Source organism: Fragaria vesca, linkage group LG2 (assembly GCF_000184155.1).
Source record: "Fragaria vesca subsp. vesca linkage group LG2, FraVesHawaii_1.0, whole genome shotgun sequence".
NCBI lineage: Eukaryota > Viridiplantae > Streptophyta > Magnoliopsida > Rosales > Rosaceae > Fragaria > Fragaria vesca.
In genome coordinates this window covers 27,201,444-27,215,182 of record NC_020492.1, presented here as the reverse complement: position 1 = coordinate 27,215,182, position 13,739 = coordinate 27,201,444, and the positions used below count along the sequence as shown (strand labels likewise).

At 36.7% G+C, this 13,739-nt stretch overlaps 1 protein-coding gene across 1 annotated transcript; it reads right to left on the bottom strand.

Moving 5' to 3' along the window:
- Positions 1–272: 272 nt before the first annotated feature.
- On the bottom strand, positions 273–5,172 carry LOC101314535 (fatty acyl-CoA reductase 3-like). Its single transcript, XM_004291572.1, has 10 exons — positions 5,020–5,172; positions 4,809–4,912; positions 4,379–4,581; positions 4,178–4,278; positions 3,173–3,365; positions 1,407–1,568; positions 1,204–1,285; positions 847–1,113; positions 585–712; positions 273–459 (listed from the first exon to the last, which is right to left on the bottom strand). The coding sequence occupies exons 1-10, from the start codon at positions 5,096–5,098 to the stop codon at positions 306–308; spliced, it is 1,473 nt and encodes a 490-aa protein (XP_004291620.1). The 5' UTR covers positions 5,099–5,172; the 3' UTR covers positions 273–305.
- Between the last annotated feature and the right edge of the window lie 8,567 nt (positions 5,173–13,739).

Here is a 13,739-nt window from a genome sequence, read left to right as displayed (position 1 = left end):
TGTGTGTATATATATATATATATATATATATATATATATAAAGAAGTTGTTGAAGTTACTCTTTATGATTTTATATAATCAAAAAGTAACCCCAAACAAAATGTATGCCACCCTTGTTTGTATTGACTATGATATCAGAGTACAGTGTACATCGTCAAATCTAATGAAATAACAATTTGTATCATAACTTGAACCCGTGATGATAGTTTATAACGTACTTTTGAGTACATACAACACAGTGAGAGCGCAGTTCAATACACCAATTTCGAATATAATTGAGTGAATGATTACCCATTTTGGATAATTCATTTGAAGACGTATTTGACGACCCCAGAAATATGTGTATTCATGAAGTAGTCTTCCCAATCTATGATCTTGGGATCAAAGTAAAACATATCTGCTTCTGTGGTGCTCTCTCTCACTGCTATTCGCAACTTCTCCGTGTTCAAATCATCGAAACTGTAAATAAGAATCAGCTGGTTGTAAAATACTGGTGCGATTGAATTATTAAAAATATATTTAGGGATTTAGGGTTTAGGGTTTAATTTATGAAAAAGTTCAAAATTAATCAAAAGAACACGTACACTCCTTTGAAGAACAAGTAAGGCCTGTATAGTTCCACCAATCTCATCACGAATTTGATCTTTCTATTGAGATCAGTATATGTGCCTTCGAAGTACTTGCAAAACGCTATGTTTGCCAGTTCCAGTCCCTATTTGTGAGACGAAAAGAGAGATAATATATTACATGAAGTTTATAGAGATATATAACTTGTAGTTGTATACAAGCCATATTTGACAATGACAGAGTTGTGAAGTAATATCCAGAAGTCATATATATGCATACCTTTAAGAGTAGCAAGTAACGGAGGGTCATGTATCTGCGAAAGCTATCCATGCTGCTCATAACTGTGCACTTATGAACCGTGACTGGCTTTCCATCTTTATTAATCCACGGTTTTCTGGTGAAGTAACGAAAACCGTAGTCATGAAGATCGTTGTATCTTACAGGGTTTCTCACAGAAGAACCCACTTGATAAATTACTTCACCGGGTTCATTTGCATGAGCTGCCATTGCTGCTATTATTGCATTCACCACCATGTCTGCTGGAACCTGCGACCATATATCCATATTTAACACTTCATTTTTTCTTCTATGTGATATTTTATCGAAACGACTCCATATTAGGGTTCGTTAACTCACGATATCTACGATTGCCTCAATGTCGCAGAGAAAGAATGTTAATTTTCCTTTACCATAACCAACTGCTACGCTATCAATGGTTCTGCATATGTACAACAGATGGAAGTTAAACTACGTACTTCTTTAACAGAAGAATTATTTAGTAACCTAATTAATCATCAAATATACAGCTCAATAATGTTTGATTTTAGTTTAGAACAGACCTGATGCCTTCAACCCAACCAGGAAAAGGTTCTTTGTAAGTGCTGGTGATGATGGTAGGGCGTAGGATGACAACAGGTAGATTTCCTCTGTGCTCTCCTATTAGCATCTCGCCCATTGCCTTGGTGAACACATAGGTGTTTGGCCATCCATATATACTTGCTCTGATATAGTTCATAGAAAATAATATGCAAACTTAGTAGAATCATTCAGCATGCGCTTTTAGATCTATAATCTATTCTTCAAAATAAATAAATCAATAAATAAACGATGATAAAAAAAAATAATGTGGTTACCGATCGTAAACTATGGTATATATAAATTTATATGAGATAAAAAAATATATGATATATCAATAGTATAAACGATTTAGTTGAACGTACATTTTCAGACGCGCATATGTTAATTTCGTCAGTTTTTCAAGAAGCTAAAATATTAAAGAAAAAGAAAAACGTATATTCGAGTAGTGATGCTTTTTTTGTAAGACTTATTGCGTGTAACAACAATCCAACAAACGTTTTTTTGAGAACTCAATAATAGAAAATTCTTCTGCGCAGGCAATGCAAGTAATCGAACCAAATATCCAACACATTTTTTTCGATGAACATATCCAACACATAATATCATCTTTTGCAAAGATTTACAATCAAAACCGATGAATAGTATTAAAAGAGCCCCGGCCCCGACTAACTTATATAAAAAGGGAAAACTCAGCCACCGTTTGGTTGGAAATCTAACAAGTCTATGCAATTCTTATTCAATCCCATTCGATCTTAATTTTTTTGAAGACGATGGTGACCTGACCTGGAGCCGTCACCCATCTCTCGGTCTGTTTGGTGGAGAGTGAATTAGGGTTTAAATGTTCTGAGCCAGTACTGTCGGCCCCAATATATATGTACACTGCATGTCATCGAACGATAATGACTTTCAGCTAAGTTTTTCAGCTCATGGTGACGGTGATCGAGCGAGGTTATTTCTAACTCCAAAGATTTTCAGTTGGATTCTGAGCTTATGATTTTCAGTTCATATCTCATAACTCAGTTGAGGATCTTTCACCCTTTGAATCAGACCAATATGGAGTCTCTATCTCAACTCTGTAAATATATATCTTACAGACATAGATATATCTTACTGTACTGGATTGTTCGCAGGTCAATTCATACAAAACCATAAATCAAAACAATCATGTTCGCAGGTCAATTCATGCAAAACCATAAATCAAAACAATCATTTCTGCTAAAACATAGCTGACAGTGTTGGCCTTGAAGTTGTTTCATGCATGGATCGACGGTGAACACCATTCGTTGAGTCGTTGTTAAGAAGATGAAAGGTTTTTATTTTTAAACAACCGGAACGGTGATTTAGATGATTGCATCGCCCTAGTGATCGATTAGACAGCATATATAGACAAGACGGATGAGAATGGATGTGAGGTTCTTAAAAGACGTGGGCAGGTGGCAAAGGGTAAATGGGTAATGATAGTTAAACGTCGCAATATAACGATCCATAAATATGTAGGCCAAGAGCAACAATATATCATAGCTAACACTGTGGAAAATTATCTATCTGTCAGCTGGCTATAATTGAAGGAGCTCTCTGTCCAGTCTCTACCAACAATTTAAAGCTATATTATCATATTCGATCCATCATATAGAACCCTAATCAAAGATTTCTGCTTATGTTTTAAGATTAATAATGAGTTAAGTTCTCGATCGTTTCTATGTATGTATATTTTAAATAACCAAACCAAACAAAACTATTACCGTACCTTTTGAGGCCAAAGTCTTTGAGGGCAAGAGTGATAGCTGCTTCTGAAGCTTGCTCTGACCGGAGACGTCTAACTTCTTCATTGGCGATCCGGATTTCGGTCTCGATGTCTAGTCCAGGAGTCCCGTTGAGAGACTTCCCCATGAGGCAGGGGTGTTCTGGTAGAAGTCCTGCCTTCTCTCCCCAAACATAAGCTGAAAACAGCAAACAATAACAACTAGCTAGTCACAAAACCATGCCATAAACTCCATACATCTCAAAGTATTCATAATCAATGACACGCACCCCTCACAATTAATTAGTATAAATGAAATCACAAACTCAAAATTAAACAATCAATAGTAGTAAGAGATATTTTTGAAAAATTTCGTTGTGGATGCGCTAGGCTTATCTTTTAATAGTCACTTGTTGTTGTTTTTTTGTCAGTTATTCTTTTTATCAGGTAAACAACTTAAATATTACAATTTTATGAGTCAAACTCACAACCTTCTACTTACTAAGGAGAGACTAATGCTGCTAGACCAAATAATGCTAGGTTTTTTATTAGCACAAAAATATAAATATAGAATAGATCATGATTTGAAATATAATTACATTAATTACAAGAATTAATGCTAGTGAAGAAAAGAAAAGAAATGAAAATCACTATACATGTTGATAAGTCAACAACTGATGAGTGCTGTGCGTAGCCATGTAAATTGAATTGTTCGTATACAAAAAGAACAAAAAATATGAAGTGAAACATAATTTTATATAACACCGTACGTTGTTGCATCATTTAATGGGAAATTTTAGTACACTGATTTAATGCCCCATATTGTTTTTTTTCTTGTGACATTTCTGTTCCAATTATTGATGTGATTATTATGAAGGCAAACAGTATCATGTTGGTATAAGTCACAACTCACAACTCAACAAGGAACATATGAGCATAATTGAAATCCAACCATCCAATCAAGATATAACTCAACAACATAAAACAAGCCAAAGAGATAATGATACTGACCGGTGGAAACGTGTACCAGCACCTCTAACTTCACACAAAGCTTAGCAAAGCTCATAACATACTTGGCTCCCATGGTGTTGAGACCAAGTGCAACATCATATCTGCCAATTAAACGACACCAAAACGATGATCGTAGGATTCACAGATTAATGCTTATATGAGATCAAAACCAAAACTAATGTATGCACGATATATACTTACCTTTCATCGAAATTAGTTGTTGCAGCTAAGTTTACAATGACGTCTACTTGACTCAAAATCTCTTCCCTCAAATCAGAATCTTGCAACCCCAAACCCTCTTTCGAAATGTCTCCAGGCACCATAGTTAGCTTTTCCGACACTATCGAGTTCATTCTTGCTCCCCATTTCTCCCTCGACACTCTAAACAGGTCCTTCCCAAGTATCTGTAATTAGAAGTACAAAACCAAAAACTAAATTAACAGAATTTAGATGATCGACAATAACATAACATGCAGGAGTACTAATCTAAATGGCATCAAGAGAGGAAGTTCATTTTCTTCATTCATTGTTTACTGGGGAAAATATGTATGTGTTGCCTCTTTTCAGTATGCGGAAGATAGAAGCTAACTATATAAAAGCTAGCTATATACATATACGTATGGTTGTTTACCTCATTATGCAAACGCTGCGTAGCTGTTTTTGCATCTGGAGCTCTTAAAAGTAGATAGAGCTTCTTCACATATGGTTGGACCCTCAGTATCTTCTCCACAAAAACTGCATGTAATATAGATCTGTTACTAAATCCAGAAACACACACCTAGCTAGATACATAGAGGAGTGAAAGAGAATAAATAAGGTACTAATTTAGGAACAGGAATTACTCTTTGCTAGAAATCCAGCTGCACCAGTGACTAAAATGTTCTTGTTCTGAATAAAGTCGAGTAAGCTTTCCAACTCCATTGGAGAAGTAGCTAGCTCAAAGATCGATGGGAACAGACAGAGAGAAACAAAGGGAGCTTAGAGAGAAAGAGTATGATCGGATCAGAAGCAGTGGGCACATTTGACGCAGAGTTATTACATGATATATACTAGAAGATCGATGGAGAGCAATTATGAGGTAGAGTGTACGAAAGTAGTTGATAGTTGTTTTGTTTTGGTAGATTCATTTAGAGTAGGGTTTCATTACTATTGGTTTAATTATTGCCTCTATAATTTATAAGAAATATCTGACTTCACCGGCCTACTATTATTCTTTGATTTCTTTTCCCATCTGATGAGTTTAGCTAGCTGTACAAGTTAATTGGAGCAACTCGTTCATAAATCATAGGATAAAATAATGTATAGTCTTTGTGGTTTGAAATCGGCATATGTTTAGTCCTTATAATTTTATTTTAATCTGAATGGTCCTTAAAGTCTCGATTTTTCATCCAAATAGTCATTCCGTCAATTTTCTCAGTTAAATTGCTGACGTGACCATTAAAAATTACAATATCTTTAACGGTCACGTCAGTATTCTAACATAAAAAATTGACGAAAAGACCATTTGGATGAAAATCGAGACTTTAAGGACCATTCAGATTAAAATAAAACCACAATGACTGAACAGATGTACGTTGACTTCAAACCCTAAGGACTAAACAAATTTCAATTCTAAATCATAACCAATTTACTAATTTTTATTATGAATAGTGAAGAGCCGAATATGTGAATGACTTGTACAAATTATACATAAACAGATGGCCAAACAGTTTGATTATACATGTGATTCTCGTTATGCAAAAGTAACTAGGAGATAATTTGTAACTATAATAATGGAGAGGTCCAGAACAATCATATATCTGGAGGCAATGCAAGACTCAAATTAAAATTGTAATTAATCAAGGTACAAGTTACATTTTGGCCAGGGTGCATGTATTTTAACTGATTAGCTAATTTCGGTTTTATATTCTAATTTGGCTAATCGATCAGTCGTGTGCTAGCTTCACTCACACTCCTATAGTCTTAGTGGGTTTTGTTCCCATTACTCAACAGTACTGCAGCTGTGTTACTTGCTGCAAATTCTTGCTTCTCTAGCTTTTTCAAAATAAATAGCTGGTTTTTCCTATGTTTAGATTAATGAAACTACCGAAATGATGAGACATAAAACCTAAATTATCAGACCCAAAACAAAGGACTCTAATTACAATAAGCATGTAGCTAGAGAACGTCCGGCAATGACATCAAGTGCCTAACTCAAACAAATTATTGTACTCTAACATGCACAAACTAGCAAATGGTCCAGTGCGAAAGTCATTTTTCATTGACCGATCCCAAATTTGTATGTTTTGTCTTCTAGTTGGATGGTATTTTTGCCAATTTCATCGCTACTTCTATAGAATACCGACATGCACTTTCGATTAATCTTTTGTGTTTATTTTGATCTTGATGATGATGATGGTTATTGCTCTTGATGGATGGTGGTATGACGATATGTTGTGGCGCCGCGGCGGTGGTTTTACTGGTGGTTGCAATTGAAGTCGACGTTTCCTTCTTGTTAATGTGTTATAATCCGATTAGGGCAATGTGGCTTGGTTCTGTATATTGCTACTTCAGTCATATATTGCTATTATGACTGAATACGAGTATATTGCTTAGCAAGGTTTGATTGAATACGAGTATATGTTTATGTTATAGTGTTGACTGCAATGGACCTAGGTTGGGCGGCTACCTTGTACTTTGCGGACCACTACCAAGCTTTGTTTGTTTCGGCAAGTTCAGACCCCTCCCTTCTTATATCGTACGAATCCCTTCATTCTGGCCTAGCTTCCATGTGCATTTATGATACAAAGTTGCTCGTCCCAAATCGACTCACACTGACTCGAAAACAATTCAATAATTCAACACAAGCTAGGGTCTTATTATCTTTGCAAATTTGACGTGATTCCAAGGTCGGTGTACTTCTACATGCCATGGTCGTTCTCAAATGAGCAATCTCTTACGTCTGTAACTCTTTCTCGACGTGTCGATCAATTTGGTTATGTGTAATCTGGCTTTGAGCAATTGTTGAGTAATATCGACCTCCTGATCGATTCGTCTATATTCAATAAAAAGAAAACTAATTGAAAGAAAAATGTCCGGGGTGTTTTGGCTAATCCACAACAACAAAGACCGAACTGAGAAACATGCATATGCAGGGATCAAAATGGGGCCTTGAGCAATAACTAGAGCAGTATGCAATGCCTTATTTGCTCCCAAGTCCTAACTTGATTGCATACACGTTCGGGAAAGAAGCTCTCCTACCCTACAAAATCAGGTGAAGTAACCCAGTCAACGAACAGATCATGCATATATGGAGCTCGATCGAAGAGTCTTTGAATCTAGCAACAGCTAGATCGATCGGCATGGGGGTGGTGTTGATAATTTTATTAAACTTAGATATCAGAGACCAAGATGGCATGGCCGCCCTAAAGCTGAGCCGATACTCCAACCTACCACCCTGCAAACGATATTAAAGACGCTGCGGTGCACATGACACCTCCAGCTAGTAGTAGTAACCACTGATATAGATCTCATCGATCATCTCTTAATTCGTTATCAACTGAATTGAAGAGTCACGAGGAGCAGGTTACAGCTCCATATACCCACCCGAGTCCTAACTGTTCTTAATTTTGTACTAGGGACGTCTAGCTAGACGTAAGGAACAAGTTTGTTTCTTCTAGATGTTAATTGATTGGTAATGTTAGGTATTTAGTATTAATTCTGGACTGATGATCAGTCTGGTGCCAACTGATCGATCGATAAGTTTACACACGCAGATCGACTACACAAAGATGTGTTAGATTTGGAGGAACTTCTTCAGTACATCTATGTGATCATATGCACATTAAATATGACAACAAACTTATTGTCATTGTGGTGATGTGAGTCATGTTTCATGTAAACTTTGTTTCATTTAAATCAATTACTCTACCGACAACCTTGTTACAATAGAGAAACATATAGTGATGACGTTGGTGAGCGTGGCTTTGGTTGGTTAGGTAGTTTAACCAACAACTTTAAGGTCATAAGTTTAAATCCCACCCTCATATATAAGGGTGTGTGAGTTATTATTTTACGGTTCTCCATTTTTGTTTGGCGTCTTCTACATAGCAAGTTATCAACAGAAGACCAGCTTCAACGACAAGGCATTCCTTTGGTTTTGGTATGTCAACTTTTCTGTTTTTGCACAATGGAGGACTCTACTCATGTATTTGTTACTTGTTCCTTTGCTCAACATGTATGGCAATGGTTGTCTCATTGTTTTGGTACTTCTTTAATTACCGTCTCAAGGCTTAATTGATAACTTATGGGGCGCTATCATTGGTGGTCTTTCTCTCCTCAATTAAAGAATGTTTGGCTTGCGGGTTGCCTTTTTGTTTTCATGGCTATTTGGAGAACACGTAATAAGCTCTGCTTTGATAATAAGAAGTCTTAGCTTATGCGTGTTTTTCGATCTATTAAATCTTGGTTGCAGTAATTTGCTGCTCCTCATTTCCCCGGCTATATATTCCCGTGGTGTTTTGGATTCTCAATTGTTGTTGAGCTTGGAAATCTAACCAATTTCTCTTAAAGTCGTTGCTCAACGGTTAGTTATTTGGCACCTTCCGGTATTTCCTTGGATTAATCTCAACATTGACAGATTACCCTGCAGCTTGTGGTGGTGTTTTTCGGGTTGATAATGGTCATTACTTTGAAGGTTATTGTCTGGGCTTGGTTCAACAATCAGCTTTCTTTGCTGAGTGAATGGCGGTTATAATTGGGATTGAGATTGCTTTTCAAATGGGTTGGCATTGTTTGTGGTTGGAGTGTGATTCAACAAGTGCTCTAAATTGAATTACATCTTCCTCTTTTGCTCTGCCTTGGCCATTGCGCATTGCTTGGTTAAACTATTTATCTCACATTCGGTTAATGATATTTCACTGCACTCATGTCCTTTGTGAAGGCAACTCAGTCGCAGATAGGTTAACCAATTTGGGTTGACTTCTTCTTCTCTGATTTGGCATGCCTCTCCTCCACCTGAGATCTCTTCATACTTACGAATGGATGAACAAGAGTTCCCTTACTCCCGTGCATAATATATAGTTTTGGGACTCTGGTGTCTTTTTTTTTGTTTCACAGATGGTGTTGTTTTATCTCCATCTTTTCTTTCATGTTTTGGTTTGTACTTGGACTCTATATGTATCCTTTTTTTCTACTTTAATAAAATATTTAAATGAGGGGAAGGGCGGTGGGTTCTCAGAGTGGGGTAGACCCTTCACCTTTGGGTTTAAGGCCGGGACTTGTTCCCCAAATCGTCTACCTTCGAAGAACTAATATTATCTAATCTCTTATTTAATAATATATAATAAAAAGGACTAATTTCAGTTTACCCCCAAATACCCATGAATGTCATTTCACAAAAAATAAAAAATATTAGTTTATATTTTAGTTATAAAAAATTCACATGTTTAAATTTGATAAGAATGTACGTAGGACCACATCATACTACCACGTGGTTCTCCAATAGCATTTAAAAATTTCTCTATAATTATGAATAATACAAACTCATAGTGCCTCCATAGCTGCAAGCTAGGTCTCAGAATCACAACCTTGAAAGAAATTACACTCATTAAAAAAATTTTGAAACTAAACCCATATATATATGTTGTCATGTCAAGAAAATAGACATCAATGTCACCTTAATCCAATGTCCTCGGAGATGCTCCCGATGCACACGGATGAGACGTTAAAGAATACAAGATCGTGGTTCTCCAATAGCATTTAAAAATTTCTCTATAATTATGAATAATACAAACTCATAGTGCCTCCATAGCTGCAAGCTAGGTCTCAGAATCACAACCTTGAAAGAAAATACACTCATTAAAAAAAATTTGAAACTAAACCCATATATATATGTTGTCATGTCAAGAAAATAGACATCAATGTCACCTTAATCCAATGTCCTCGGAGATGCTCCCGATGCACACGGATGAGACGTTAAAGAATACAAGATCACAACGGGTAAAGGCTTCGTAAATTGAAAACCGATATACCTTAAATAAAAAAGTAAAAAAATTAAAAGGAAAAACCATTTCATCAAAAACAAGGTTTTTAAAACCCAATTCAATGACAAAAGATTTTTAAAGCTCATTTCATCAATTTTTTTAGTCAAATTACACTTCAACGTACAACACATAAATGTCGTCTCATTAATATAAGTAAAACTTGATACAAGCCAAATATTGAGGAAAGACATGTCAATTTGTGAGAGGGTTCCCTCCAAAACATTTAGAAACAACTAAAATTCACTATAAGATAATGCATAAATATTTTCTTATTAACATAAGTCAAATTGACATAAGTCAAATTAATATATTTAGTGAGGGAAGACATGCAAGTCAGTTTTTGAGAGGGTTTCCTCCACAGATTTTAGAAACAATTAAAATTTTCTATCAGACAGCACATGCTAAAGTTAAAAAGACATGTTTGAGAGGGAGGGACACCTAGTCAAATTTGAAAATCCCTGCAAAAGTTGGGAGAATGTTATTTCATTTTTTAGTCAACTAATTGAGAGAGAAAGTTCAATATCAATTAACAGATATCACTCCAAATTGAGACTATAAATCACAATATTCTTTACTAACATATATGTAGTCTGAATATAGACATTTTTTTTCCTTCTTAAACGAGTGTACGCTGTTTGAGTGTGTATTCCCCCCCAACCCAAAAGAAAACTGTGTCACCTAAAAAGCCCGAACCACACCAAATTCTCTTGTGTCACTTGATAGGTGTTGTCTGTTGTATCTATTGACATAGTACCCCTAATAGTAATTAATAAACCCTCTCAAATCCTAACCTTAACCCTCATGTCTACACCAAATTTCCTCTTGCTCTCAGGCTTGATGTAGTCCATTGGTACAATTACTACAAGCTTCGCTACTTCTCTTCTTTTGGCAGAGGGTGGTGGTGCTTCACAACTGGGAAAAAATTGTGGATCGGATGACATGTGTGTCACTCCTCCCAATTGTTCCTGGCAAGCCTCTCATGCGTCGAATGATTGATTTGGGGATTTTCAAGTCGATCCCACTTCTCTCGCACTCTGTAGGTGCATAAAGATATTCGGATTCAAAACAGAGCTGATAAATTGTCTCTCATCTCTTTTGAATCTGAGCGTGATAGTTTGAAGGTCCTTCAAGGTTGTGCGTGGTGCTTTGATCGTGCACTATGTGTCTAGAGGTGCATGTATGATGGCATCACACTACTAATTGACACTCATATGCCTCACGTGCGAATTCATGATTGTGGTTACGGAGATTCTTCCAGTCTGTGAGGAATCTAACAACTTGAAATTGATCGGGAACCTCTTGAGGTTTACCTCAATTATGATCGTTCAGAATTTAAGAAAGGAGTTAAAATATTTTGTTCTATGTTCTCTCATGATATCTCAAGACCAGTTCTGTTGGAGAGACAGATCTTTTTGGACAGTTGAGGTTGATCAATTATCTGCATTTGATGAGAAGGTGTGTTATGTGTGGATTAATCATGCTCGCAGGGGTGATGTTTGTGGGGGCCCAACCTTTTCAACCTGCTCGGACATCGAGATTTTGTGCTGCAATGCTGAGATCGAGCTTTGCTTTATCAGCCAAGTCGAGTCCAAGTTTTACAATCAATACTCCCTCATCTCCGGCCGCCACTTCCTCGAACACTGGTGGTGCAACAGCTTGATCGAGCAGTCAATGCAGCTACTAAGGTCTCGACAACTTCTCTGGAATTCTCCCTTTGCGCCAAGTTCTGCGGCACTTCAGAACGAGTTGGTGTTTGATTTGGAGAGAACTCCTAATTTGTTGTAGTCTAATTCTATTGGTGAGAAGGTTGTGGTTGAGGAAATCTCAAGTCATTTCAAGATATGTGGTACATGTAGGGTTGTACCCTTAAGTTCAAAGGCCATCTTTGAAGGTAAGCTTCTTATTATGCATTCTTTTTCTTTGTTGTTGGTTGAATTATGATTATTACTTTGAAGAAGAAGGTTGGCATACCTTATGGAGGTAAGAATAAGCTAGGGTTTCACGAGCCGAAAAGAAAAAAAGGAGATCGTATGCATACTACTTACAATGTTGCAGCTATTGATAGTATGATGGCTAGCCCTAATGCCCAGGGCAAGAGTAAAACTCAAAACTCATGTTACTTAACCTGAGCATTAAATTGATTCTTATTTCACCAGGTGTACACCGGTACCAATTGGTTATTAGGCAGCTATTTCAGTGTTTCAGAGAATTAGGTAATGAGATTTTTTTTTTTTTTTGTCTTCATGCTCTTTTATGAGCCTATCACAATGAATGTACATATCATGGTGCTTGTAACATCTACTTAACGAACCTTGTATGAGAACGTTATATGATTAACTGTGCCTTTTAACCATTGAATAAACGATAAAATTGAAATTTAAGAAGAAGAAAAAATGTTAATCTAGTTTAATCCTGAGAGTTTCTAACTATACCCTCCCTCCCCTCCATGCTTTTCCCTCTATATGTGAATCGGTTTTGATAATCGAAGTTTGGAGAAGATTTGGCTTGTTCATATCTCATAAAAACCTTATAGCTAACGTTATAAGTTATTATCAAATCATCTATCAGGCATGGACCGCAGTTTAATATACAACTTTTTATTTATTTTTCTATTCGTAAAAGGTTAGACTGATTATGTACGAGATATCTCCAGGTACACTTTAATATTTGTCGAATCGAAATAGTTATACGTAGGATCCAATCAAGAGTTTACTTGTATAAACGATGGTTATGCATGCACGTAAAGCATTTTGAAAAGAAATGGCTGATCTTGCGTAGGCAGTTGGTAGATTCGACAAGTCGGGATCACAATTAGATTTCAGCAGTTGAGCAGTTTTAGTACAATTAATGAGCAAGTAAATCATAATCAATCATTAGCAGGATGTATGGTCACCAACAAAGACCAATGCCATCCATTTCCACCATTTGCTTCATCTTCCACATTGAGAAAAGGAAAATATCGTATGCTTGTTGGGGAAGCTAGCTAGGCTTACCAAATGCAATAATGCATATTTGTTTTCGCAGGTAAATACTTGTAGTACAAGACTTTAGTTGTAAAAGAAATTACATAATGACGTCCAAGAAATCTAGCTCGATCGTGCCATTTCTGTCCCAACACAACTAATGGCAATGACTTTTACATGGTCATGACACCTCTTCACTGATTGATTCTTAGGAGACACTCCAACAACACTGACGGTGCTTCTAATGATGCAAAAACAGCAGTGTCGATGTTGTGGTGTACTTTCTGGTGCTTCGGCGGAATTTATCTCCGCCTGTATATTGTTGCGAGAAGAAATGAAGAATCCAGTTCCGTCTGCAGAAATGATGAGAGTTCCGTCTATGCCGAAATGATAGATAGCACCTTTCACTCGAGATACTTCGCTAAACCCTGGGGAGGCCTCCAACCAGTAACAGGCGGTAGGTTGAACACCTCCCCCGCCTCAGGAATTAGGTGCTAGAACTGACCAAGAAACACTTGCCCAAGATCTTCTACGGATATACTCATTCCTGCAGGCCTCAACTAACTTGCAACCTTC

Coding starts and splice junctions, on each gene's coding strand:
- LOC101314535 (XM_004291572.1), bottom strand. CDS start 5,098: ATGGAGTTGGAAAGCTTACTCGACTTTATTCAGAACAAGAACATTTTA. Junction 1,286..1,406: donor GGTTGGGTTGAAGGCATCAG/GTCTGTTCTAAA, acceptor GTACATATGCAG/AACCATTGATAGCGTAGCAG. Junction 460..584: donor TACTTGTTCTTCAAAGGAGT/GTACGTGTTCTT, acceptor TCTTATTTACAG/TTTCGATGATTTGAACACGG.